This window comes from Prunus dulcis, chromosome 3 (assembly GCF_902201215.1).
Source record: "Prunus dulcis chromosome 3, ALMONDv2, whole genome shotgun sequence".
Classification (NCBI taxonomy): Eukaryota; Viridiplantae; Streptophyta; class Magnoliopsida; order Rosales; family Rosaceae; genus Prunus; species Prunus dulcis.
Genome location: NC_047652.1, coordinates 22,470,033 through 22,493,601, shown reverse-complemented (window position 1 = coordinate 22,493,601; position 23,569 = coordinate 22,470,033). Strand labels below are relative to the sequence as shown.

At 38.3% G+C, this 23,569-nt stretch overlaps 5 protein-coding genes across 6 annotated transcripts; 2 read left to right on the top strand and 3 right to left on the bottom strand.

Moving 5' to 3' along the window:
• The first annotated feature begins 4 nt into the window (after nt 1–4).
• LOC117620965 (protein transport protein SEC13 homolog B) lies at nt 5–1,973 on the top strand. Its single transcript, XM_034351224.1, has 2 exons — nt 5–188; nt 705–1,973. The coding sequence occupies exon 2, from the start codon at nt 788–790 to the stop codon at nt 1,688–1,690; it is 903 nt and encodes a 300-aa protein (XP_034207115.1). The 5' UTR covers nt 5–188; nt 705–787; the 3' UTR covers nt 1,691–1,973.
• A 979-nt stretch (nt 1,974–2,952) lies between these two features.
• Nucleotides 2,953–5,210, top strand: LOC117620963. Its single transcript, XM_034351222.1, has 5 exons — nt 2,953–3,519; nt 3,618–3,879; nt 4,256–4,354; nt 4,462–4,676; nt 4,862–5,210. The coding sequence occupies exons 1-5, from the start codon at nt 3,074–3,076 to the stop codon at nt 4,935–4,937; spliced, it is 1,098 nt and encodes a 365-aa protein (XP_034207113.1). The 5' UTR covers nt 2,953–3,073; the 3' UTR covers nt 4,938–5,210.
• Nucleotides 5,211–5,566: 356 nt separating this feature from the next.
• LOC117620964 (probable galacturonosyltransferase-like 10) lies at nt 5,567–6,989 on the bottom strand. The gene has a single exon (XM_034351223.1). The coding sequence runs from the start codon at nt 6,873–6,875 to the stop codon at nt 5,739–5,741; it is 1,137 nt and encodes a 378-aa protein (XP_034207114.1). The 5' UTR covers nt 6,876–6,989; the 3' UTR covers nt 5,567–5,738.
• A 1,654-nt stretch (nt 6,990–8,643) lies between these two features.
• LOC117623381 lies at nt 8,644–11,089 on the bottom strand. The gene is made up of 3 exons (XM_034354331.1): nt 10,765–11,089; nt 10,475–10,541; nt 8,644–9,769 (listed from the first exon to the last, which is right to left on the bottom strand). Exons 1-3 carry the CDS (start codon nt 10,825–10,827, stop codon nt 8,949–8,951), a joined length of 951 nt encoding a protein of 316 aa, XP_034210222.1. The 5' UTR covers nt 10,828–11,089; the 3' UTR covers nt 8,644–8,948.
• Nucleotides 11,090–13,226: 2,137 nt separating this feature from the next.
• LOC117621033 (paired amphipathic helix protein Sin3-like 2) lies at nt 13,227–22,526 on the bottom strand. Of its 2 annotated transcripts, XM_034351293.1 has the most exons (24): nt 22,132–22,524; nt 21,952–22,028; nt 21,117–21,320; nt 20,841–21,021; nt 20,656–20,754; nt 20,364–20,537; nt 19,981–20,278; nt 19,252–19,388; nt 18,967–19,042; nt 18,849–18,878; nt 18,468–18,661; nt 18,235–18,389; nt 17,822–17,949; nt 17,446–17,700; nt 16,671–17,342; nt 16,443–16,534; nt 15,727–16,344; nt 15,535–15,635; nt 15,289–15,427; nt 15,044–15,196; nt 14,782–14,945; nt 14,299–14,410; nt 13,775–13,950; nt 13,227–13,667 (listed from the first exon to the last, which is right to left on the bottom strand). In XM_034351293.1, exons 2-23 carry the CDS (start codon nt 22,026–22,028, stop codon nt 13,816–13,818), a joined length of 4,194 nt encoding a protein of 1,397 aa, XP_034207184.1. In that variant the 5' UTR covers nt 22,132–22,524; the 3' UTR covers nt 13,227–13,667; nt 13,775–13,815. The 2 variants fall into 2 exon arrangements, with proteins under 2 accessions (XP_034207184.1, XP_034207185.1); XM_034351294.1 differs by lacking the exon at nt 13,775–13,950 and having other exon boundaries at nt 22,132–22,526.
• Nucleotides 22,527–23,569: the final 1,043 nt, after the last annotated feature.

Here is a 23,569-nt window from a genome sequence, read left to right as displayed (position 1 = left end):
CATCATATATCAGAGATCCCGTGCCCAAACACGTCCTTAAGAAACACACGCTGAGCTGAAGCCTGAAATTTTTGGGACTCTCTCGTCTTACGAGTTACAAGTTACAAGTTACAAGCGAGCGATAAGCGTTTCTCTGAACTGGAACTCCGATCAGATACGACGACGTGTCCTCTATCTTCCTCTCAGAGGTATGTCGTTCATCCGTTACGGTTCTTATTTCTATTTCGTTTCCCTCATATGAAATCTGTGAGAGAGTTTGTGGCGCTAAATTTTCAGATCTACCGCTCTTCGTTTATAGATCTTTCTTTCTGGACCTTCGAAAATTACAATTGCTTGAATAATTGTTATTAGGTTTTCTTTTTTCGTGGTAATTAACCTTAAATAAATAATTTCCAGTTCAATTATGACGTTATATAGTTCTTTGGGTGCATATTCTCCGTGTTCTTGTTGTTAATTATTTGGGGGTGATAAGATATGAACATCAAATGTGGGTTTTATACTGCACAATTTTTGTTAGATTTTCAACGTGCTATGAGTCAATTTTCTCTGAAATTTATAGTTTTGCTGCATTTTTATTTAATTTTGTGAGTTACTGCTCTTTGTAGAATTGTTACCGATAGGTATTATCTGTAATGCAATTATGTGAGAAATTTGTTAGAGGATTATTTGCCATCAATTTTGATATTCAAACCATTGGAATCCAGAGGAAGCGTAAAGGAGACACAGCCAAGAAATTGAAGAAAAGGGGATTTGAGGACTTTTACCACAAGAGAAGAAATCAGTCACGATGCCTGCGCAGAAGATTGAAACGGGTCACCAGGACATTGTCCACGATGTAGCCATGGATTACTACGGAAAGCGTCTAGCAACAGCTTCGTCCGATGCCACCATTAAGATAATTGGTGTCGGCAGTGGTTCACAGCATCTAGCTACATTGTCAGCTCATAGAGGCCCCGTCTGGGAGGTAGCTTGGGCGCATCCCAAGTTTGGGTCACTCCTTGCTTCCTGTTCTTATGATGGCCAGGTGATAATTTGGAAGGAGGGTAATCCAAATGAGTGGCAACAGGCTCATGTGTTTAATGATCACAAGTCATCTGTAAATTCCATTGCTTGGGCACCTCATGAACTTGGCCTTAGCTTAGCTTGTGGTTCTTCTGATGGGAATATCTCGGTTTTCACTGCCAGGGCGGATGGTGGTTGGGACACCACTAGGATAGATCAAGCTCACCCCGTTGGAGTAACATCTGTTTCATGGGCCCCATCCATGGCTCCTGGTGCTCTAGTTGGATCCGGTCTGCTTGATCCTGTTCATAAGCTGGCTTCTGGCGGGTGTGATAATACTGTGAAGGTGTGGAAGCTGTACAATGGGACATGGAAGATGGATTGCTTCCCTGCCCTTCAGATGCACCGTGATTGGGTGAGAGATGTAGCTTGGGCACCCAACTTGGGACTTCCCAAGTCCACAATTGCAAGTGCTTCACAGGATGGAACAGTAGTTATTTGGACTGTGGCCAAGGAAGGTGAGCAGTGGGAGGGCAATGTTTTGAAGGATTTTAAGACCCCGGTTTGGAGGGTGTCATGGTCACTAACCGGAAACTTACTTGCTGTGGCTGATGGAAATAACAATGTAACATTGTGGAAAGAATCTGTCGATGGAGAGTGGCAACAAGTAAGCACAGTCGACCCATAGATTTTGTCTTCCCTACTTCGATCAAATGTGTTTTGGTTTGTCAAACTAGAGTGCTTAGTATCTTAGAACAGAAGATATCTTTTGGTTTTATTTTCAATACTTTGCCTGTATTTGTTAGTGTTTTATTGAATTGTTTTACTTAATGTGAGATGAAATGGTTCAGTTTTCATGTTGTAATCAGTTGGAGTTGATCTATCCTTTGTGTGTTTTCCATTCCCTCATTGTGTATTTGTATCTGATTGTACCATTGTTGTCTGGTGAAAGGGTAATAATCTTTGAGTTCTGCTCCTTGGTTTCCCTTTGGTGGATTACTCAAAGTTATGCCTAACAGCACAGCAAGATTTTTGTTAATCTGAGAATTCAAAATCTCAGTTTTCTCTCCCATTAAGGATATAGCTGGTCATCAAACATCTATATGCAGCGACGCACTGAAATGGTTGTCAAGGAGAGACCTCAGTTGTGGATGACGAATCCAAGAAAAAAAAAAAAAAAAAAGCAAAAAGATGGTATATAAAACGGCCCGTTTGGTGGGGTCAAATCACTCCATTTGTGGTCTCAAAGCTGCGGTGAGGTGGCATCTGAGCCATACACATTACACAATAACGCTCTTGTAGGACCAACAAAATTCTAAACTACTCTAATGTAACAAGAAGTGGATTTAAAGTCGGGTGTAAGAAGGTAACAACTCTAATATAATAAGAAGTGGATTCAAAGTCTCGGGTGTAAGACGACCAAAACCAAATAATTTAACACACATTTGCTTTCGCTTTCATTAGATGGCTAAACCAAAATGACTTCATCTGCTGTAAATTAAAATGACGAGGGCTTTCGTTGCTGTCTATGCAAACCATCATTACTCATAAGCAGTGACCACATTCTTCAACCTTATTTCATACTTGGTCCAATCGCAAGTTGACACTCTATGGACGCACTTGATTATATTAATTCCAATTTCTTAAATTCATGCACAATATGAATCCCGTTCCATTCCAGATGGTCATTAGTGACTAATTACTATTTGGAATTGGGAACCGACTAATCCACATCCACATGAATATTGATTCGCAAATCTCACAACAAAATTATACTCGCTTCCACGGAGTACGGTGTACCCAAAGCGTCTGGTCTACCAGTGGTGAATCCGCAATTCGGTTGAAAAACCAGGGGAAACTCACTAACCAACGCGCAACTTACGAAAGCAAACAAAAATGAAAGGGCCTTGACCAAAACAAAAAAACAAAAAACAAAAATGAAAGGGCAAGATAAAGATTACAGCAGGGACAAGCCACAAAGGCAGAATCATCTCACTCTGTAAGATACACAGAGAGGCGGAGAGCTTGTAATAAAAATAAAAAGCTCACTCTCCGTAATTTCTTGCAATTCATGGCGGCCACAGCCCGAGCCTTCATTCTATCTCGCCTCACCGACCTCTCTCTCAAGCCTTGCCAAGCACCGCCCCCGATTTCCCGCCACCTTCTCGTCCGCCCTCTGCTCCCTTCCTTCCGACGGCGTCGTTTAGCCACCAGCTCATCTCCCGCCGTCAGATGCCTCATATCGGGCGTAGACGGCGGCGGCGTCTCGGACGAGTTCGTTTCGACTCGGAAGTCCGGGTTCGACCGCGGCTTCTCCGTAATCGCCAACATGCTGAAGCGGATTGAACCCCTCGACACCTCCGTTATCTCCAAGGGCGTTTCGGATTCCGCCAAGGACTCCATGAAGCAGACGATTTCTACTATGCTGGGGTTACTCCCGTCCGATCAGTTCTCCGTCACTGTTAGGGTTTGCAAAGCCCCTCTCGATCGCCTCCTCGCCTCTTCAATAATCACCGGGTAATTCACATTTCTACGCTATCTTTCTTTTCCTTCAAATTTCAATGAATTCGTCGCATAATTGGATTAATTAAACGCGGTTCGGAATTATCAATTAGGTACACGCTGTGGAACGCCGAGTATCGGATATCGTTGATGAGAAATTTCGACATTTCTTCGGAAAATTCTATGCCGTCGGATCGGTCGAAGATTGGTGGGGCATCGGAGATGGCAGAGAGTGAGGAAATGCATAGTATAAATGGCGTTCGGATGAGTAGCGAATTCTTGGATTCAACAGCTCCTCAAGTTTTTGGGGATTTGTCTCCGGAGGCTTTGAATTATATCCAGAGGTTGCAATCGGAGTTGACCAATGTGAAGGAGGTGAGCATTTGCTCTCTAAGTTTCCTACTTTTTTCACATTCACAGTTTCTAGTGCATTTCTTCCAATTGTACCTATCGTAGTGAAGTTTTTGAATTCTAGTTGGGACAACTTGTTTGTTAGCAATTTTTAGTTTTGAAAGCAAGCTTCATTTTCCTTGGTCTATGAGCTTCAAAGTTTGGTTTTTGCGCTTCTTCTTTTTTCTTTTGTGTTGGTCTTATATAAGATGCACAATTTTGTTTTTTTTGAGTTAAATATTATGAAGCTTAATTCATTGAACTATCTGGTATTTGGTTTTTTGAGCTTTCTTCGGAATGATTAAAGCATTGTACAATATTTTAAAGCAGAATGTGTTAATGCTTTGTTGCTCTGTCTCAGGAACTGAAAGCTCGAAAGCAGGAAAATGTGCAATTAGAATATGACAGAAGACATAGGAATGATTTGTTGGATTATCTACGGTCCTTAGATTCAAATATGGTGATAATCTCAAATCTGCCTGTTAACTATTTTGTTGCTCTGCTACTTAGTTAAAATTTGTATAGAGTGGAGCCTTATTATAATGCTATGATGATTTGTTTTAACAGGTGACTGAACTATCTCGGCCATCATCATTAGAGGTAGAGGAAATTATACACCAGCTTGTCCAAAATATATTGCAAAGATTCTTTAAAGATGGGACTTCCTCAGAATTTGTGGAAGATTCTGTCCCATCGAATATAGAGAATGACCTAGATGCTGATGGCGAACTATGTGATACCGTGGGAACTTCACGAGATTACCTAGCGAAGCTGCTTTTCTGGTTAGACTTCTATCGTTGTCCTTGTTAAATGGCTTGTTTTCTTGCTTGTCCAAATTTTCACTGCAATAACTCACTTCTGGGAACTGTCAATCTTCACATAGGTGATATGTATATCTTAGTATCTTACTAATCGATCCAATTTCCATTAGAGATTGCATTCTAAAGGTTTCGTTTTCTGCTGGCAGGTGCATGTTGTTAGGACATCACTTAAGAGGCTTGGAGAACAGATTACATTTGAGTTGTGTTGTTGGATTATTGTGATGAGAGGAAAGTGGGAGGCGTGTACATTCTTCATGTTCATCTATGTCAACCTTTCTATATCTACCTTTTTGGTTTTTTATGTTCATCTGTATAATTATTCTTCTTTCAAATGAAAGCTTCTTACGGAATACCAAATTAGTTATCGCTTCATGTTCCGACCTCTTCCATCGTTCTATAAATTAACCTATAATGTACATTTAAATTCCATTTACCTCTGCAAGGGTGTATAGCTGAAATACATAGCAACCAACACTCCTTTCGGAATAATTGAAACTGCTCTCCGCTTCTGGTCATTATTACTTGCAGGATATCATGTTCTTTGCAGCCTACGAATTTTAAATCTTTGCTTGCAGCTTTTGCGGTTATGTTTGTATTTGGGTTGAATTGAAGTTTCAAAATATGGAAATTGCTCTCAAGTCTCCACAAGTCCAGATGTATATTATAAGTCCTTGTTTTGAAGGTCCATGTATCTGCACCGCCTATATAAAAACATACTGATTGGAAGAAGTATCAAAGAAATTTCTGTCACTTATAATTATTGCGGAAGTGGTTGTGAGAATGACCGCAGTTCTGAGTTTTATATTTCTGCCCAGCCTGGATGGGATGAAAAGCCATAACAAAATAGCAAATAGTCAAAAGAACTTGAGAAAAATGTCGAACTTGAATTGGAACAATGTGCCCCGCAGTTTTCACTCTGTTTACATCTCTTTATATACATACGGTAAAATTTATGATCTCCTATGTACCAAAGAATCGAAGGAAATCCAACAAAATATAAATAATCAAAAAAATAATCCTGTGCTACAACATTGAAAATTGTTGTGTTTGTTGGTGGTGGTGATGTTGACGTTGAAGATGATGCTGATCGTGAAGATGATGGTGATGGTGTTTGTAGAGATCATAAGGCGCCCACAGAAGATCAACTGGACAAGGCATTCCCAAATCCAGCCTCGACCATGGCTTCCCTCTACCACTCCAATGCAACAAGCTAACAGGACCTGGATGCAAAGACCTGCAACTGTTCACCATATTGTCACCCCCAAGCCCATGCTGGTTCCATCTATGGTGGATGGCCTCAACATCTCCACCAAAAACCAGTAAAAATGGTGGAAGAGAACCCAGCTCATAAATCCTCCTCTCCTTCTGAATCGCCATCCAATTCTCAATCTTTTTCGTATACTCACCCTCTCTCCACCTCACCAAATCCATCACCATAACACCTGTATTGAAATAACAAGGCTTTTTCCCTTCAAAAACTTTAGAGAGCTCAGAGTCTTTCCAAAACCCATCAGAAAAATACTTGGTGAAATTTGCATGGCAATATTCTGGAGCACCAATCACTCTCGACCCAGATAAAGAAATCTTCCATAGCTTCTGCACATCATCCACAACTATGACATCAGAGTCGAGATAAATCACTCTCTCCACACAGGGGTCGAGCAAGTCAGCTAAGTAGCTTCTCGCGTAGTTCAATGGGTTGTCGAGAGCTTGTCGAATCGAAGACGAAATCAGATTGTTGACGAGTCTTTCCCTGAAAACATAAACTCTGAAACTCAGGGAAGGGAAGGTGGATTGGACAATGCGAGTGAGGTCCTGTAAATTGACCAAACTTGAATCTGAGGCGATGAAGTGGAAGAAGGTGTTGTCTGGGCAAGAAGCGTGCTTGAGAACAGAGTGAACTGCAGCCATGGTGCCTCTCAAGTACTCTGAATCAATGGTCATCGCGACGTGAACAAGCGAGGGATCGCAAGCCAATGCCGAACTCTTCAAATTCAGACCCAAAACAGGGCAGCTCAATCCGTTTGTGTATTCAGGCGCCTCTGAGAATCGCAGACCCATTTGTGCGTGTGCGTCGGGAAACGATCGGATTGCATTTGTGGGAAAGGGAATGAAAGAGACGAGGAAGAGAAGCACAGAAACGGGTCTGAGGAAAAGCATCGCTGTGAGGTTTCAGAGCAAGCTGTTTAGAGAGCGTGAAACGGAAATGGAAAGAAAGAAGAGAGAAATGTGTATATTTGTAGTGAAATGGTCAAAGAGAAAGTGTGGAAAGAAGATTATGGGAAAATGAAAACGCAACACGTCTTTTATTATTATTTCTTCTGCGTAACAGAAAACGCGTCTGTAAATTTGGGTGCTTTGCCGGTTTGGTTTGAATTCAATGAATATTTTGCTGTCGAGGAATTTTCTTCTCGCCTTCGGTCTTTTAGAAATTTCTTTATTCGGTTGTTATCACTAATGGGTTTTAGCTTTTCAAAGGTTTTCATTCAAGTCCTCAAATTTTCAAATCAATCAATTTACTCTTTATTGTTTTGGTTCACATACAAGTTTGGTCCATCTCGTTGAATTATGTGAAAATTTCAAAATACTCATTAAAATTGATCACATGATGGCACGTGACGAACTTTAAAATGATATTTTCGTCAAAATACAACCTATTTAGTGATGACAAAAAGTAATCCTCATGTATTTTGCTCAACAAGGTTATTTGTTCTCCTTAATTGAATCAAAATATAAAGAATGATGACTTTATTAAGCAAAAATGTGAGTTTAATGACAAAGATGAGCACTATTTTTACATAAAGAACTATTCAAAATTCGTCGTGTGATGATACATTATCAAATTTAAAGCAAATTTTATCAAAATACGACAATATAGGCTAGATTAATATGTAGACGAAAAGATAAAAGATCGCATTGATTAATTTGTGAGTTTGAGGAGCCAAATGAAGACTTTTAACAAATTCATGGACCATTTATAATAAAAATCCTCTTTCTATTTACTTTTCTCATTTTGGGGAAGGCTTCGAGGAGGTTCGTCCTCTCCTCTGTATGAAGGCATGTGACCACGTGCTTTGAACAGCTTGCATTATCATTATTAGGCCTCTTATTAGTTATTGACACGTGACCACATGCCATGAACGTTAACTCATTTTAAGCAAAAGAATATTTATTTATTTTACCTGTGGTACAAAATAGAAAAAAGCATTTTTTTTGGACCAAAAGAGAAGACAAAGACAATTATTATTTTATTGCTTTTACTTCTCAAGTCTCGAATATGATGGTCTCCTTTTAAAAAAGAGTCTCAGATTTTGGTCTATGTTTGTGTGCTTGTGTGAATCGGAGTCGGGATTTTCTACGTTCGAATCTCCATGGGACACGACACACTTTCGTACTCATCATACATACGTAGAGTTAGAGACATTTATACACTGGCTAGGATCTAACCTCACCCGCAAAAAGAAGAGGGGAAAAAGAAAATAAGAATAACCAGCATGGATTCAGATTTTAACAGGTCACATGGACAGATGTACATGGCAAGTGACCGCGGCAACCACCTCGGCCACCAGAAAGCATTGGCTCCACATCCCATCTGGCAGGTCCACAGTAGAAGGCAAGAATTCAAACGAATCAAGACAGGCAGAAATATCTGTTCCACCCAGAACTTGAAATACGCTTGCTTCTCCACTTGGCAAGGACTGGCCATAAGGCATCAAAATTCATGCCCACAAAATGTTCATCATCAACAGACATGGGTTCTCAAATTCACTTCCACAGAAGAGCCAAATGACAACAGAAGCACAATCTTTTGACTTCATAAGATGATCCAGAAGAAATATTTTGAAAAAGAGGTGAAAGTATGGCACAACCATAACAAAAATGGTAAAATTGCACAAAGGCCGTTTGATTCAAGAAAATGCAACACAAGTAAGAATAAAGCAGATACACTTCAATTTCTTATTCTGAAAGTTTGTAGCATCCCATGTATTCACATAACTGCATCAGTTTCCTACACCAACATATGCTAAACATCATACAGGAATTGGACTCATCCAAGTTCCAAGCTCAGTTACCACCAGGCTGCTTCCCGCCTCTATCACTATACTCACATTTTTGTTAACTATGATAAAAGTGCGACAGACACGACCGACACGAAAACTAGAGAAAGCCGATATACATAAACTTCAAGAAATAGAAACTCTCTTTCTAGGATCTGGTACTCACACTGCACGATCAAGCTACTCTAAAAGTTGTAGCTCCTCCATTAAAGCCTATCACCCCATTTACACGATCATACTGCTTCCTGCAGCCTGGACATCGCCCATCTGCCTCTAGAATCCTCTTGTGGCAAAAGAGGCAAAGCTGAAAACCACATGAACACGGAAGAAAGCTCCAGTCTGTGACATCTAAATCCTCATAGCATATGGGACATGAAGAAGGCTGGGGCACAATGCTTTGCCATGCCCATGCAATGGCTCCATGGCCGCAATGCCAGTCTGATTGCACCAGGAAACTATGCTGCTTCGGCACATTGGGCAAGCTCTGAGGACGAGAAGCATCATCAGGTCTCCAAGCACAACGCGTCGTACATGACCCAGGAACCATGTTTCTGTTCTCTGGTTTTGATGATTCATCTCCAGGATTCTCCCTAGATAGTTCGGGACTTGTTGGTTCAACTCTGATTTCAGCTTTGGCAGGAAAATCAATAATAGGGTTATGCTTATTGTCATCTGCATTTAAAGCATCCGCCACAGCCTCCCAGTCATCTAGACACCCATCATCAGCATCCTCCTTGCTGTCATTTCCAGAGCAACCACTGCTGCAGCTCTCACTAAGATTCTTCATTGAATCATTACAATCCAAACTGCTTCCACTCAGGCTGTTCATCAGAGACTCCAAATCGCTGTCACGGATACTCGTATTTTCATTCTCTCCTCCTGTTGAACTCGTTTCCAAATTGTCCAAAGATCCATTTTGCACATTATCTATTTGCCTAGAGGGTGTAGGTGACCCACCCCTTCCATCCAAGTTCACCTTCTGCCCTTTATTCTTGACTGCATTACAGACAAAATTTATCAGCATCAAGATTACATAAGAAAAATGAGATAAACTTTCAAAAACTTCTAAACTATTCTGTAAAAAGTGATTCTTGTGAACCTTTTTTGTCCTTTTGAGAGGGTGGGGCGAAGAAATAAGATCATCAATTTATGTTGATTTCAAATCCAGTATTTGGTTATGTGACCAATAAAAGAAGATAAAGTGTCAGGTGCCACTTCATAAATTGGTTGTGATTCGTGATAGGGGCGGATTTGAATAATCATGTCAGGAAATAAATAAAAAAGCTTGGCGTCTTGGTCTGGTTTTTAGCATTACCTATGTACATTGACGACCAACAACACATTTAGTATTGCCATAGAGACAAGCTTAACTTCAACATTCAAGAACAATTATGTTAAACTTTAAATAAGAAAAATTTATTTCCTTTTTCATTATAAAAAAAAAGTGTGTAAATGTTTTTAACATCCTCATATTCAATTCGATGCATTTCACAGATGCCAATTTCGGCATCCCAATACAAACTGTATTGAGAAATTTATGCATCAAGAAAACGAGTGCCACTTTCTTTTTTTTTAAAGAAAAAATATGATAGTAAAGACAATCCTAGTGAAAAATAAAAACTTTAACTCGTTTTCCACCAAAAACAGAAGACTTGAATGTTGTCTATTCTCTAAAAAGAAAATTTAGAGAGAGAGAAATACCATGTGAAAGCCATTGTTCACGGCGAACATCGAGCTTACTCTGCTTCAATTTGGCCAACCGGTTTGTCTGAAAAAAAATAAAAAAAGTAAGGGCGAGCTCGCAATATTAAAAATTAAAATTCAACTCCAACGCAATTTTGTCTAAGAGAACACTCAAGTGAATTTCACGAATGGACCAATTCTTGTTAAAATTCAAACTTGATAGTTGAATTTCCCTCCATTTCCGAGCAAGCACACATGCAGACATGCAGAAGGAGATAAGAGAAAGCGGAGATTGGGAAGAGCCTTACCCTCTTCTTCTTGGCCAAGTCTTTGGGAACAGCAGGAGGGCAGGAGACGGAGCCGGAACTCATTGAGAAGGAAATCAATTTGATTCGTAAAACCCTAACTTGGGAAAACCCAGAGAGATAATTATGGGGAGAGAGAGAGAGAGAGAGAGAGAGGATTTTTTATTGGGAAAATGAAGAGAGAAAAATGGATTGCAAAATAGAAATTGGGATTGTGAGAGTAATATAGGTGGATAGGGAGGGAGTGGATATTACGAATTCCCCTGGCTTTGCGTTCCTTCCTCACCTCTCTCTCCCTCTCTTTCTTTCTTTTATTGACAGATTTCTACGCCCACGGCCCAACACTTCTGCTTGCTGTTTTTATTTCTCTCCTAAATTTCCATAATGCCCTCAAGATCCACCTTATTTACCTGTGTATGTTTTAAGTTTTTTAATTAGGGAAATTTACATAAATTCTACTTGAACTTTTAGGCATGTGCTGCACCGTTACCACTTGAATTTTTAATTTTTATTATTAACCACTTGAATTTTAGAGAGTGTTGCAATGTACCACATATGTCTAACTCTATTAAACTTTTCGTTAACTTTAAAAACGATTCCGTCAATTCACTATTACTAAAAAAACTTAACATTTTTAAAACTAACAAAATTTATAACTAATAATTTTTGTTCTTTATTAAAAACCTAACCTAAATTATCCCATGGTTTCTCCCATCCATTCAACAACTTTTCCCCCTTTCCCAGTAGACCCCTCCCCCACCCTCTTACATATATCCAGGCTTTTGGGGAAATGGATTTCATGGATCTTCAAACCTTTAAATTAATTTGGCATTCAGTTATGCTCTTATATTATTATTCATAAGGTGAAATTTCATTCAAAACTCAAAACGAAAATACACGAAAAAACCATACAAGAAAGGGCAATAGCATACAGAGAAGTACAACAAGCAAGCCTCCCAATAAATCAAGCCACCACGAGCATAAAGCGACAACATAATACCCCCCAAAAAAAAAAAAGCTTAATCAGTAGGGGCAAGGAATCCCATCTTTAGACATTACCATGACTAATGAGAGAAGGGGCTGATTAACCCGTCTGAGTAATGCACCCTCGAGTTAGCCTTCAACTCTTCAACAACCCACACCAAATATTTAATAGATTCGGTGGAGAGAGATAGGGATATGAACTAGGGTGTATGCAGAGGGTGGGGAAGCAACTAGGCAATGGGGAAGAATTTGTGTTGGAAGGGGTGGGGAACGATAATTAGGTTAGGTTTATTGTTTTATTATTTAAATTTGTTAGTTTTAAAATGTTAAGTCTTTTAGTTATAGTGAATTGACGGAATTGTCCTTAAACTTAACGGAAAGTTTAACAGAGTTGGACATAGGTACATTGCAACACTCTATAAAATTCAGGTGGTTAATAATAAAAATTAAAAGTTTATGTGGTAATGATGCACATTCCTAAAAGTTCATGTGGTATTTATGCAAATTTCCCTTCAAATTATAAAACAATTCAAATCACTTATTTTTATAAATAAATACAAGTCATAGTCTAAAGTATTTTAAATTAATCCAATTTATGGGGAGGAAAACTCAAACTTAGGTGCCAGACGGCGAGTTCACCGTCCTTGCCTACTTCAAATCACCATTATGTTATAAAACTTTGTTAACTTGCCTAACCCACATCAACTTTAAAACTATTTTGTTATAAAACTTTCATTGGTCTTCTAAGTTGTTTTCATTTCTACTGTTTTTCGAGTTGGAAATAGATGAACGATATCTTGAACTAAGACCTTATTTTTTTCAATCCATTTTGAATTTCCTCAGATTCAGAATACACTTTTCCTTTTGTGTTTGTAAAGGGATTTTGACTAGAGAAAACGTTAATTGTAAATATTTGAACGAGCGAAGGGCATTTTTGTAAGATTGTAATCTTCTGGCGCAGCTGAAGCCACGAGTGGTATGAGAAAGCAAAGCGTGCAGAAAGCTAATCCCTAATCGAGGGGTCCGTTACGTTTGCACATACGAGAACCACGTGAAAAAAGGCCCGATATCTGTCTTTGCTGGGTTCGATCAGGCTTCGGTCCATTTTTCCAGTCACGCTAACCCCCTGTTGCTGTGTGACCCGGATTTAGCTTTTCTATTTTTTTAAACACCACCACCTCCGAAAACTTTTTTTACAAACAATAATCTAAACTACTCTAATATACAAAAATGGAAACTAGAACATGAGTGCAAACAGACGAGCTCACTGCTGTGGCTAACTAGCATAAGCCACGTCTGCACCTCTGAAAATATTTGAATCTCTCTCTCTCTCTCTCTCTCTCTCTCTCTCTCTCTGTGACATAAGTAGCCTAGTCCAATAATATAAACGTAATGTTTACCGCATCCATGAATAACATTATATAATAAGATACATCAAAATACCATGTGCCAGATCCGTTTTCCAGAGCAGAACAAAATTCTTGATGAAGAATGACTACACTTGTAAGCTATTACTTGTAAAATATTTATCACACTATGTTACATTGAAAAATTATAGAACCTGTTCTACAAAAAAATTAATATTCGGGTGCAAAAGAATAATGATGCAGTAATGCCTGCAAAATGCTGGTATGAAACTGCAAGATGGACTTGAAGATCTTAGGATTTGTTAAAGCTCGTGCTTTTCTGCTATTTGACCAATTTGTTACACTTATAGTGTGTTTATGAAGGTGGGGGAAGAAAAAGATCCTATCTATGACAAGATCAAGAACATTAATTAAAATACCTTTCTACGAAATTATCATACACCAACCTTATATACACAACAATGGCTCCTAGGCCAATCTTCAGAACTGAACACATAACATGTCCCGCCCCACTGTCTTCCTTCTCCAGTCTCTCAGAAATCGAGTCGATGACACCTGTTGCAAAAGGCATGGGTTAATCTCACTCTCAAAACTTGTATACCAGTGGCAGATAAGAAAAGGCATATTTTCAAGAGTTTCAAAAGCGTTTATCTCATGTCTACCTTTAGCTTCCCAATCGCAAAGTAATTTCCTTCTAAAGCTATTATGAGACTGATAAGAATTTGTGGAACCGCTGTACTCTCAACTGATCACAGTACGGTGATCTGGCCCCAGATGGATTTCTCCTTTTCCTTCTCATACGGAAGAAGTAATCTTCTGTGTCCAGAACATAAGAGATCTGCCACATGATACTTTCATGAATAGAACTTCATGGAAAAAAAAAAAAAAAAAACACGCATGTAAATATATGCATATACGGTGACTAGTGCTTGCATTGACTTTGCCCCCCACCCCCTTCTCCCAACCACTAAAAAACCACAAAAGAGAAAGGGAAAAAATACAGTTTCATGGTTTTGATTTCGTTTCTTCATCGTACTCTCTCTAGCCACATCACTGAATGGTTATCATCCAAAGTAATTTTTTTTTAATCGAGAAAGAAGGTACTTTGGATCAAACTCAAAAAATAAAAAGTGCACAGATTAAAGGCAAACACCACGAAAAATATAGTACAACTGAGCCGAGATACCTTGGATGAGTTGCACGCTATCTTGCACTCTAAACCATTGACCAACTGAACATCCTCCATGGCCCTGCAGAAAGCAGAGGATTCATCCTGCCCTGCATATTTGCGCTTGTTTCTGCACAAATAGATTGATCAGCAAGTTAGGAATTAACTAACAAAGAAGTTTCAGAAACTTTTAGCACATTTTATACCACAAGGCAATTGAAACTGCGAGAGAATTTACATAAAACTTTTCTTGCCCAAAAAACACAGACGCAAATTAAATCCACTGGGCAGGCCCTATATTTCAGAGTCTGTCACGTTTCTTCAAGAAGTGTAATAATTCTAGCTTATGTCAAAGCTTTTAACATGAGTTTAGCTTTTATTTAGGTGCAAGAGACAGATAAGGGTAAAACGAATGAACAAACAAGTTAAATGGTTGAAGCATGGATCGAGACAACTTTAGGCACAGATATGCAATGTAAAATCTGAAGAGTACATTATCACCTCTGAAGAGTAATGCCATGCGGCTCCTTTTTTCCAGGAAAAACTGGCAGAAAATCATTGTGTAGATAAGATGCAAAATTAGGTTCCATAGAAACGGCAAACACCTCGGGCTTTTCACTCACACTGTCCATCAGCTGGATGGACAGCCGGGAGGGGGCTGAAAACTGCACAAATAAATTAAAGGAAAGTAAATAACAAAATCAGAGACTTTTCAAAAAGTTCAATTAACAGTCAAATAAATTGAAAGTGTCCAAGAACTTACAAATTCCAATCTGTAAATGTTCTCCTCATGAAGGAGGACACGTGCATTTTCATAATAAACAGAATCTATCAACTTCTCAGTTTTGCGGGATTTTTCATATTCATATAATTGAAGAAGCTTATTGTCCATCTCATCAGCTGCAACGGCTTGAAGCTGCATAAAGAACCACAAATCAGAACCTTAGCAGAAAAAGCAAATAGACAAATTATTTTTAAGTCAAAACACAGAATTTCAAGTGAGCAAACCTGTTTGACAAATTTATATATTAATTTGTCCAATGTGAATAATATATACGACTGGTTCCCAATAATTGCTCGGCATTCATCCTCAAATTTTGCATTATCAGCAGATCCATCAAGCAAACTGTATAGAGCACTCATAAATCTGCACAATAGAGGAACAAATATAACGCAACCAAACTAAAAATGGTTTCAGCAGTTGTGCAGTTCTAACTATTATCTTTTTAAAAGATAAGAGGCTCCGCAAAATACCTGGCATACAGATCCGGAGAACTGCTATCCTTTGAACTTCTCCACTTCATTTCTGCACCTGTTGAACTTGTTTTTGCAGATGAAATCCTTTCATATAGAATCTGGCAAAACCAAATAAGTCAAGCTTTATATGTAGTAGTAAATAAATAAATAAACAAACTGCAAACGATAAAAGAAAAGGTGGCTCTTTACTTGATGAAGCCTATAAAGCACATAGAAATTATCATTCCCGTAGAAAACACGAGAGTCTTTCCTTTCTTCAAGTAAAGCAGCTGGCACATGCTTTGCAACAGGCTTCACAGACAAAAGAAAACGTTCTGACAATTGCAAGGACATTCCATCTCCTCCAACAAGGTGCCCATCAGCCACCCCTTCAGCCTCACCTTCACTCTCAGCCTTACCATCAACATCATCATGCTCAGCATCTTCCTCTTCACCTTGCTCTTCCCGAGAACATTCATCACCAGCTGTCTCACTGCCAGAGGCATCTTCGCCAGCCTCAGAAACATTTTCACTGTTCTCATCATCAGCATCTGCATCATTTTCTCCAGCATCCTGACAAGTGTCTTCCCCATTCCCAGATTGATATTGTCTACTTTCTACATTATGGTTGGTCTTAGGCATAGCTTGCACCCCAGCATCTCCAGAGACAACAAAGTTATCCTCCCCAAAATCACCAACTGGTGATAACTCCCCCTCTTCTTTTTCAATTTTGGAGGGCCCAACGGACACTTCATGACGACTGTTAACTTTAGTGCTTTCTGGAGCCACTCCATTAGCAAATGAAGCGGATTTTGCAATATCAACGCCCTGAAGAACCAAACAGAATGTGAGTATGTAATGCAAAACCAAACGGTAATATCAAACCCCAGCAAACCCTAACAGATGCCAATATTCCAGACTCGTACCTCTGGTGAAGGAACGACATCAGCATTTGCTTTCTGTAAATGGTCATTGTCACTAATGGAGCCACCAGGTCTTGACGTGGATGCAACACACCCTTAAATTCAAAACAATCTCAGTATTGCAGCATTATGATAACTCCGCAAAGTAAAATAAATCTTAATATAACTAGCTCAAAACAATCAGATGCCAAAACTAATAGGAAAAAAGAATTAAATTCAGAAAAAGCATACCTGATGTCACTTCCAAGCTGGTTCTGCCATGCTTATTTTCTGCTCCAATTCGATATGATGGTTGACTGGGTAGCCGTCCGTTATCCATGGTGGTAACCAGATACCTTTTATCAGAGAGATCCATATTCTTCTGGTCTTTCTCTAGTTGAATATTATCACATATGGAATCATTCTTACGGACACGCTCTGCATCGCAACTACCATCTTCTTTAGCTAAGGTATCCCCATTAGCCAAGCTTTCCACTTCTGCTAAAGTATTTTCTTCTTCAGTACACACAGATTGAGGCTGTTTGAGATTCACCATAGCAGTATCCCCACCAGGACTTCCATCACTTTCTCCTATGCTTGATGCAGTATAATTCATAGTACGATTCCTAGTTTTATCAGCATCTTCTTCATCCTCTGAACCATGAGGTCGAGAAGGAACACCCAGCATTGGCTCCAAAATCGTAGTATAAAGTCTCATGGCCTTATTTAGCTGTTCTTTCGTTGAGAAAACCTCCTCGCAAGAATATTGGACAAGTTTATACAAGTCTTCATGTATGCTGATATCAACGTATTCATACTCCACATGTGGAACTACAGATTGCCTGTTTCCAGCAGCAACAGCCAGAAGGATATCATCCTCTATCTGCTTTTTCTCTTTCAATTCCTTGATCTCAGCTACCAAAGCTGTTCCTCAATAGAAGTAGAATTAGAACAGAGAAACAATAATTGAAAACCCATAGAAACATACATGCTCAAGAAAACCAATCTTCAATAGTAAATTACTTACATTTGCTACTCAAGTTCTTTGAATCTTGTTGCTTGAAATAGAAGCTCCTGTGATCAAGTGATTTGTAATGGTTTTTCGCATATATATCAGCCCAAACCTTGTTAAAATCTGATCTACACCTTGTCCATTCCTCTTGTTTCTGCTTTAGGCGAGTTAATACGACAGGCAAAGCCAGAGTTGGATTTTTCCGCAGTATGTCCATCACATCAAGACCATGGTCACCATATAAACGTTCAATGCACCTTAAGTTTAAAGCTGCAATAAAAAGAATAAAACGAAAAAGGCCAATGCAGTTAAAACAAAAATGGATAAAGCTCAAATTCCAGAATAAATACTTGACGTTTAATTGCTTCTTAATCAACTTTTAGATACAAACCAGTGAAGTGGTCTTCGATATGGATTGGACTTTCCATACTGATCTTATTTTCATTAATGCTGTTCAGAAGTTCCTCTGCTCGCTTAGCAGTTGAGCTCACCGACTCTAACAACATATCCAGCTCAAACCTAAACTTGCCAATATCAAAACCAACATTAGTTTCCAACACAGAATTAACATATCCAGCTTCCTCCAACCCAAAGAAAAATGAGAAACAACTTAAAATGCACCATGAAGGAAATGTGATTACAAGATCAAAAGAGATCTACATAAGATCCTAGTTAGTAGAACATGTATCCATCAAAATGATCATGCAAGCACACTTGAATACCAAAATGTATAGTTCTGACAAAATTACATGTTCGTTTGTAATCTAACATGAAAAACCAAATGAGACTTGTACCAAATATTACCTATCATCTTCACATCTGAACAGACTTTCTTCATACTGATTTCTGCGCATATGTTTAAAAGAGTAGTCTTCACTTCCTGAAGTCACGGACACCCAGTGGTCATTCAAAACCTGGGCACCAAGTTCTGATCTTTGGCTTGCTGAAGGTATTGGATACTGCAAAGTGACAAGCAGCAATGAGTTAAGCATCAGACTAAGCTATATAGTATTTGAAACACAAAACCTATGACATACATCTTCAGGCAGAAGCCGATAGCTTGGAGTACAACGTTCACAGTTAGAGAGATCTAGCTCTTGAATAGATTTTGCCCAATACTTCTCCCTGTATCTTTCCTTTTCTTTAGCTCCCTCCATTTCACGTTTTTGCTCTTTATCTTTCTCCTCTACCTTCACCGATCTGGATAATTGACCATCACTATTCAGAGATTCTGCAATCAACAGGTTACTAATCAGAATTCTCAAATTACAGATGCAAACAAAAATTCAGGAGAAATCACATGGCAGCTCAAATTATGCCATTTAGAATATAAATTATTCTTCCCAATGCAGATAGTAGAGGAGCTGAAAACTCAAATTGTCCAATGAGAAAGAGACAAAGGAAGAACCAACACATACTTCTACTCATAACACCAGCAAGGAAACCATCTGCAAGAATAAATTCAATCAGATACAATCCTAAAGGATAAAATACCACAAGAAAGCAACTTAAAGTGATAGCAAATTTGACATTTACCTATATTCTCACAGCGCTCCAAAAAATCATTAAATTCTTCCATAAGATCAGGATACTTTCCCAATAAATCAGTCACCTGAGACAGGCAGAGTCTCCAAAAAATGTCAAACTAGAGGCAATAGCATCAAGTAGTCAATATTTTATCCCATTACATTTTTAAAGAAAGATATAAAGCGTGGTCATCATAAAGTGTCCTTTGTCCAGTATCCCCTAGCTCAAAGAGTAAGCAGACAAAGCTTGACTTTAGAAGTGTCGGTTAACTGCTGAAAATGGTGTAAGACGTACCAAATTCTGTAGATCATTCCTTTTAATTATTCCATTGCTATAAATGTGAAGGCATTTCAAAAATGCTTGGTAGTCTTCTTGACTGCACAACCTCTCCTTCACTTTCTCACAGAAAATGAATCCCTGGCTGTACATGCCTGGCATAAAAATGAGAGACCATAAGCAACACTCGCTTAAAAACATCATTACTGGATTTTTAAAAGCTTTGAAACACCACCATGCAATTATCTGCCAAAGGTTAACGCAAGTAAGCAAAGCAAGGTGCATCCTTTTCCCCAAGGTTTGAAAATCAGATATTATGATAGAAGTTCAGGTTTTCCCAACACTCCCACTCAGCGGGAAAAGATTACAAGGCCCATTGTGGATTAAACAATATTCAATCAAGACATTCCTAATGACCGACTATTAGACCAAGTACCAGTTTCACATAATGCGTCTCTTTCTCCCAACAGGATTTTACCCTTACACGAAAAATAATCAAACAATGTGAATAATGCTAGTTTTACTTCAGCTGGTTTCATCGCCTAAAATACATCAATGTTGAAAAAGAAACATTGTATTTCCTAATTATTTGGCAACACGACTAACAAAAAAATGGCCATTACCATGAGAAACGCATATTGCAATCTCAAAACAAATTATAACTTTTTTTCCATCTAAACAACCTGAGAATGAAACAATACTACCAACATGAATGTATAAAATTGAAATGGTTCCATCAGAACTCACTCTTTAAGGAGTCTTTGTCATCATAAGGAGCAAAGTTAGCAGTCACCCCAAAACCTTCAACCTTCCTGGATGACTTTCTTTTCTCAGGAAAACGCTGCAATTTGTAGTCCCTATTGTTATCATTCTCTAATTCTCTATCATCATCGTCCCGATTTCTCCTATCCCTGTTCTCCTTTTCACAACGTTTTCGGTGCTCCTTCTGCACTTTCACCATTCCTTTGTCATCATCTTGCTCAGGACGATCAACACTGAGATCACGATCAGCATGGGAAGGAATGATCCTATCCCTCCTACGTTGCTGTAGAAAAATGCCAGGCCCCCATTACATATCACTAACTAATACAGAAACATAAAAGCTTAAACATAGAAAAACTAATGCAAACCTTGTCCATATGCATTGGCCGAAATGTGGGTGTAGCAGAGCTGCGCTCATTGAAACGCGGAAATGAATTGCGGCCATATTGAGCATGATGTGCAGAAGCTGCTGCTGACGCATCAGGTAAAAATCTGGTGAACTCATCAAGCAAATCTGGATGCTCATCAAATAGAGCAGCAACCTGAAAATTGATATAACCAACTAAGAACATAGGGAGGAATACTCTTTCAGAGAAAAAGAGCGTAACAAGAGATCCATTATATCATCAAACGCCACACGTGAAAATTACACATATTTACCTCACTGTAAACCTCATTTATGTCCTTGTGCTCCTTTCGATACATGTTAAGTATATCTAGGAATGACTTATAAACATGATCATCATTTTGGAAACGTTTCTGTAGGACAGAAATCAATTCATCAAAAGAGCAACTAACAAACAGTCATACTAGTTATTAAAATTAAAAAAAACAAAGATATTCACCTTTATCTTGTTTACAAAACTGATAGCTTCTTCAAACTCAACTGTCTTTTTCGGTGGAGTCTCATCTTCATCGAGGGTTATCTCATAACCCTTCGGCAAGAAGGTATTAAAGCCCAAAATTAAGTTGTTATGCCCTTTAAATAATTCCTTTACTCTTGCAATGACACCTGCTGTGTCAGTTCTGAAATAGACAAAGACCGGAATCCGTCAGCAGCAAAATCAACTAGCCATTTATTACAAGAGGAAAAAAGAATAATAATGGGTACATTGAGATACCTTTGAGCCTTGAAATCCTTCATGACCTCAAGAAACATATCATATTTTTCTCTTTGGTCTTGAAACATTTCCTTAACTTCTTTGAGATACGTTAGAGCGTCATTGGTTGTCAACTTCTGTGAAGCACCTCCTCCTCCCATGGCCCCTCCTCCAACTACTACAACGCCCCCTCCACCACCTCCTCCTCCCGGTACTTGGGATTGTCTATTGCTCCATATCCAACAAATGATTATAAACTCAACATATAATTATAAAATAAATACTGTAAACCATAACACAATTACACAATACATACAATTCCTTCCTATATCCATAAGCTCTTGATAAATATTTGCTAAATGTAGTGAGGTACAATAACAAAAGGATAACATATTTCCAAAACGAAAACGGTTATCATTCTCTTGTACTATTTTCCCCAACATTCTGTCCACCAAATTTATCGTAGCCCTAGAAGTAAATTGTACAAATATTCAGCATATGATTTCAATTTCCTAAAAGCATATCTGCTTGAAACAATATACCTAACAAAATCTTAGAAAGCTCTTCAATTTACCTTCGAAAAGGGAGTTATTACTCAGTTCAAGTCTAATAAATAACAAACCCCAAACAAATTGAAGAAATTCCAGGATCAAGCATGACCAATCAAATCCACTGTAGGTAAAAGAAGTACACAATACGACGACATAATGATCAAGTACACTGTATTCATAAACAAAGGAACAGGGCCGAATCTGACACTGGCATGAGAACAAATTGCAACAAACCAAACAAAACTGAAGCAATCATGCAATTGAAGAGTGAGAAATCATGCTGCAGAGGAAATTAGGAGACTTACGAGTCCCCGCGAGAAGAACCAGAGGGTCGTTTCATTGCAGAGAAGGAAGAACACAAATCATCTCTCACTCTCTTCATCTGTGCCAAACAAGAATCACAAATCAGCAAATTGTTAAAGAGAGAAGGAAGAAAACAACAACCAACAGCCATTTGCAAAAAAAAGAAATTGTTGAAGAGTTACTTTTCTGCAGGAGATTAGTGAGCAGATCTCCGGGGAAGAGAGGGAAACTAGTACAGGGGTTTGATCGCGCGCAGAGGAAAAGAGATAGAAATTAAAAATTGAAAAATAAAAAAGAAGAAAGAAAAGAAAAGAGAGAGAGAGTGGAAGAAGAGGAACAATGGTTGTGATATCTTCTTCTTCTTCTTCTCTTACGTTAGGAAGTGAATTTTGCAAGAGAGAAGAGGAGAGAGAGACGAAATTTATCGTCTTATTTAGAAAACAGAAGGAGGAGGAAACTTTGGTACGTGGAACTGCGGAACTAATCCGAGAATTCGAAATGGTGAAGAGAATGGCTTGTGTTTTGGGGTTTTGTATTACATAGCTTCTCCTCTCTCATCACAGCCTCCTCCTCTTCCACTTAGCGAAACTTTACAAAATTAAAATCAAAATTAAAAATGTTTTGTGCTAGTATATTTCCTATTTCGTTCGTTTTGGACCGATCCATGGGCCGGATTTGGACAGCCCATTATTTTTTTGTCTCATAAATACGTAATGTGCCCTAGTTCCTACTTAACATTACTTCAAATAAATAAAGGATCATAAAAACAACGAAATTTCTTGGATAATAAATATGGGTTGGGTTGATGTTGATCGCAAAAAGTTGGGCCCAAATGAGGGCCTGTAATTTTATTTTTATTTTTTTATAATAATTTTTAACTTGGACTTGAAGATCTCATCTTAGGAATTTGGAAATTGAAGGTGATTTTAAAATTTTAATTCAAATCATCACAACGAAGATTTCGGTTTTTTAGTCCATTCAAACTATTGTTCAAGATATTTGGAATTTATTTCAACAGTTTGATCATATACAACTTCGACATATTTTATAGAGAATTTAATCAAGTTGCTGACCTTTTAGCTAAGAGAGGCCAGAATAGTTTGTTAAATTTGATTTGTACGATTGTATTTCAAACAAATAAAATAAAATAAATGTTTGTCTTGTGTGGAGAGACCTTGGCAGAAAAGGCCCAAGTTTTACGTTGTGGGTCTAACTTTGCTTTAGACTGACCCGCCAGCCACGCAAATACGTAGGTGACGCAAGTGGTGCCTTCCTTCTCGATGTGGTAATGCAGTCAACTCTGAGGTATTAAAGTAAATTGTAAAGTACTGTAAAAAAAACATGCAAAAAGCAAGCCGAGAAAAAGGACAAAAGAAGAAAAGAATAACCCCCACAATGATAAAATATATATAAAGCGCGAGGGATATATATTTGAGTGGTTACTTACTTAGTAATCAAAATTTTGTGTTTGGTGGCTCTCTCCAATTTCGTTTGTATATAAATATAAAATTAATTAATTCATAAATTCATAAATCTTAATATATTTACAATGTTATAGTCATCGGAAGAATAGTTAAGAAGAAAGCAATTAAAAACTAATAATGTTAGAGATACTAAATT

Coding starts and splice junctions, on each gene's coding strand:
- LOC117620963 (XM_034351222.1), top strand. CDS start 3,074: ATGGCGGCCACAGCCCGAGCCTTCATTCTATCTCGCCTCACCGACCTC. Junction 3,520..3,617: donor GCCTCTTCAATAATCACCGG/GTAATTCACATT, acceptor ATTATCAATTAG/GTACACGCTGTGGAACGCCG. Junction 4,355..4,461: donor GGTCCTTAGATTCAAATATG/GTGATAATCTCA, acceptor TTGTTTTAACAG/GTGACTGAACTATCTCGGCC.
- LOC117620964 (XM_034351223.1), bottom strand. CDS start 6,875: ATGCTTTTCCTCAGACCCGTTTCTGTGCTTCTCTTCCTCGTCTCTTTC.
- LOC117620965 (XM_034351224.1), top strand. CDS start 788: ATGCCTGCGCAGAAGATTGAAACGGGTCACCAGGACATTGTCCACGAT.
- LOC117623381 (XM_034354331.1), bottom strand. CDS start 10,827: ATGAGTTCCGGCTCCGTCTCCTGCCCTCCTGCTGTTCCCAAAGACTTG. Junction 10,542..10,764: donor ACTTGGCCAAGAAGAAGAGG/GTAAGGCTCTTC, acceptor ATTTTTTTTCAG/ACAAACCGGTTGGCCAAATT. Junction 9,770..10,474: donor TGAACAATGGCTTTCACATG/GTATTTCTCTCT, acceptor TCTGTAATGCAG/TCAAGAATAAAGGGCAGAAG.
- LOC117621033 (XM_034351293.1), bottom strand. CDS start 22,028: ATGAAGAGAGTGAGAGATGATTTGTGTTCTTCCTTCTCTGCAATGAAA. Junction 20,755..20,840: donor GTTTTGTAAACAAGATAAAG/GTGAATATCTTT, acceptor TCTGTCCTACAG/AAACGTTTCCAAAATGATGA. Junction 15,197..15,288: donor TATATAAATTTGTCAAACAG/GTTTGCTCACTT, acceptor TTCTTTATGCAG/CTTCAAGCCGTTGCAGCTGA.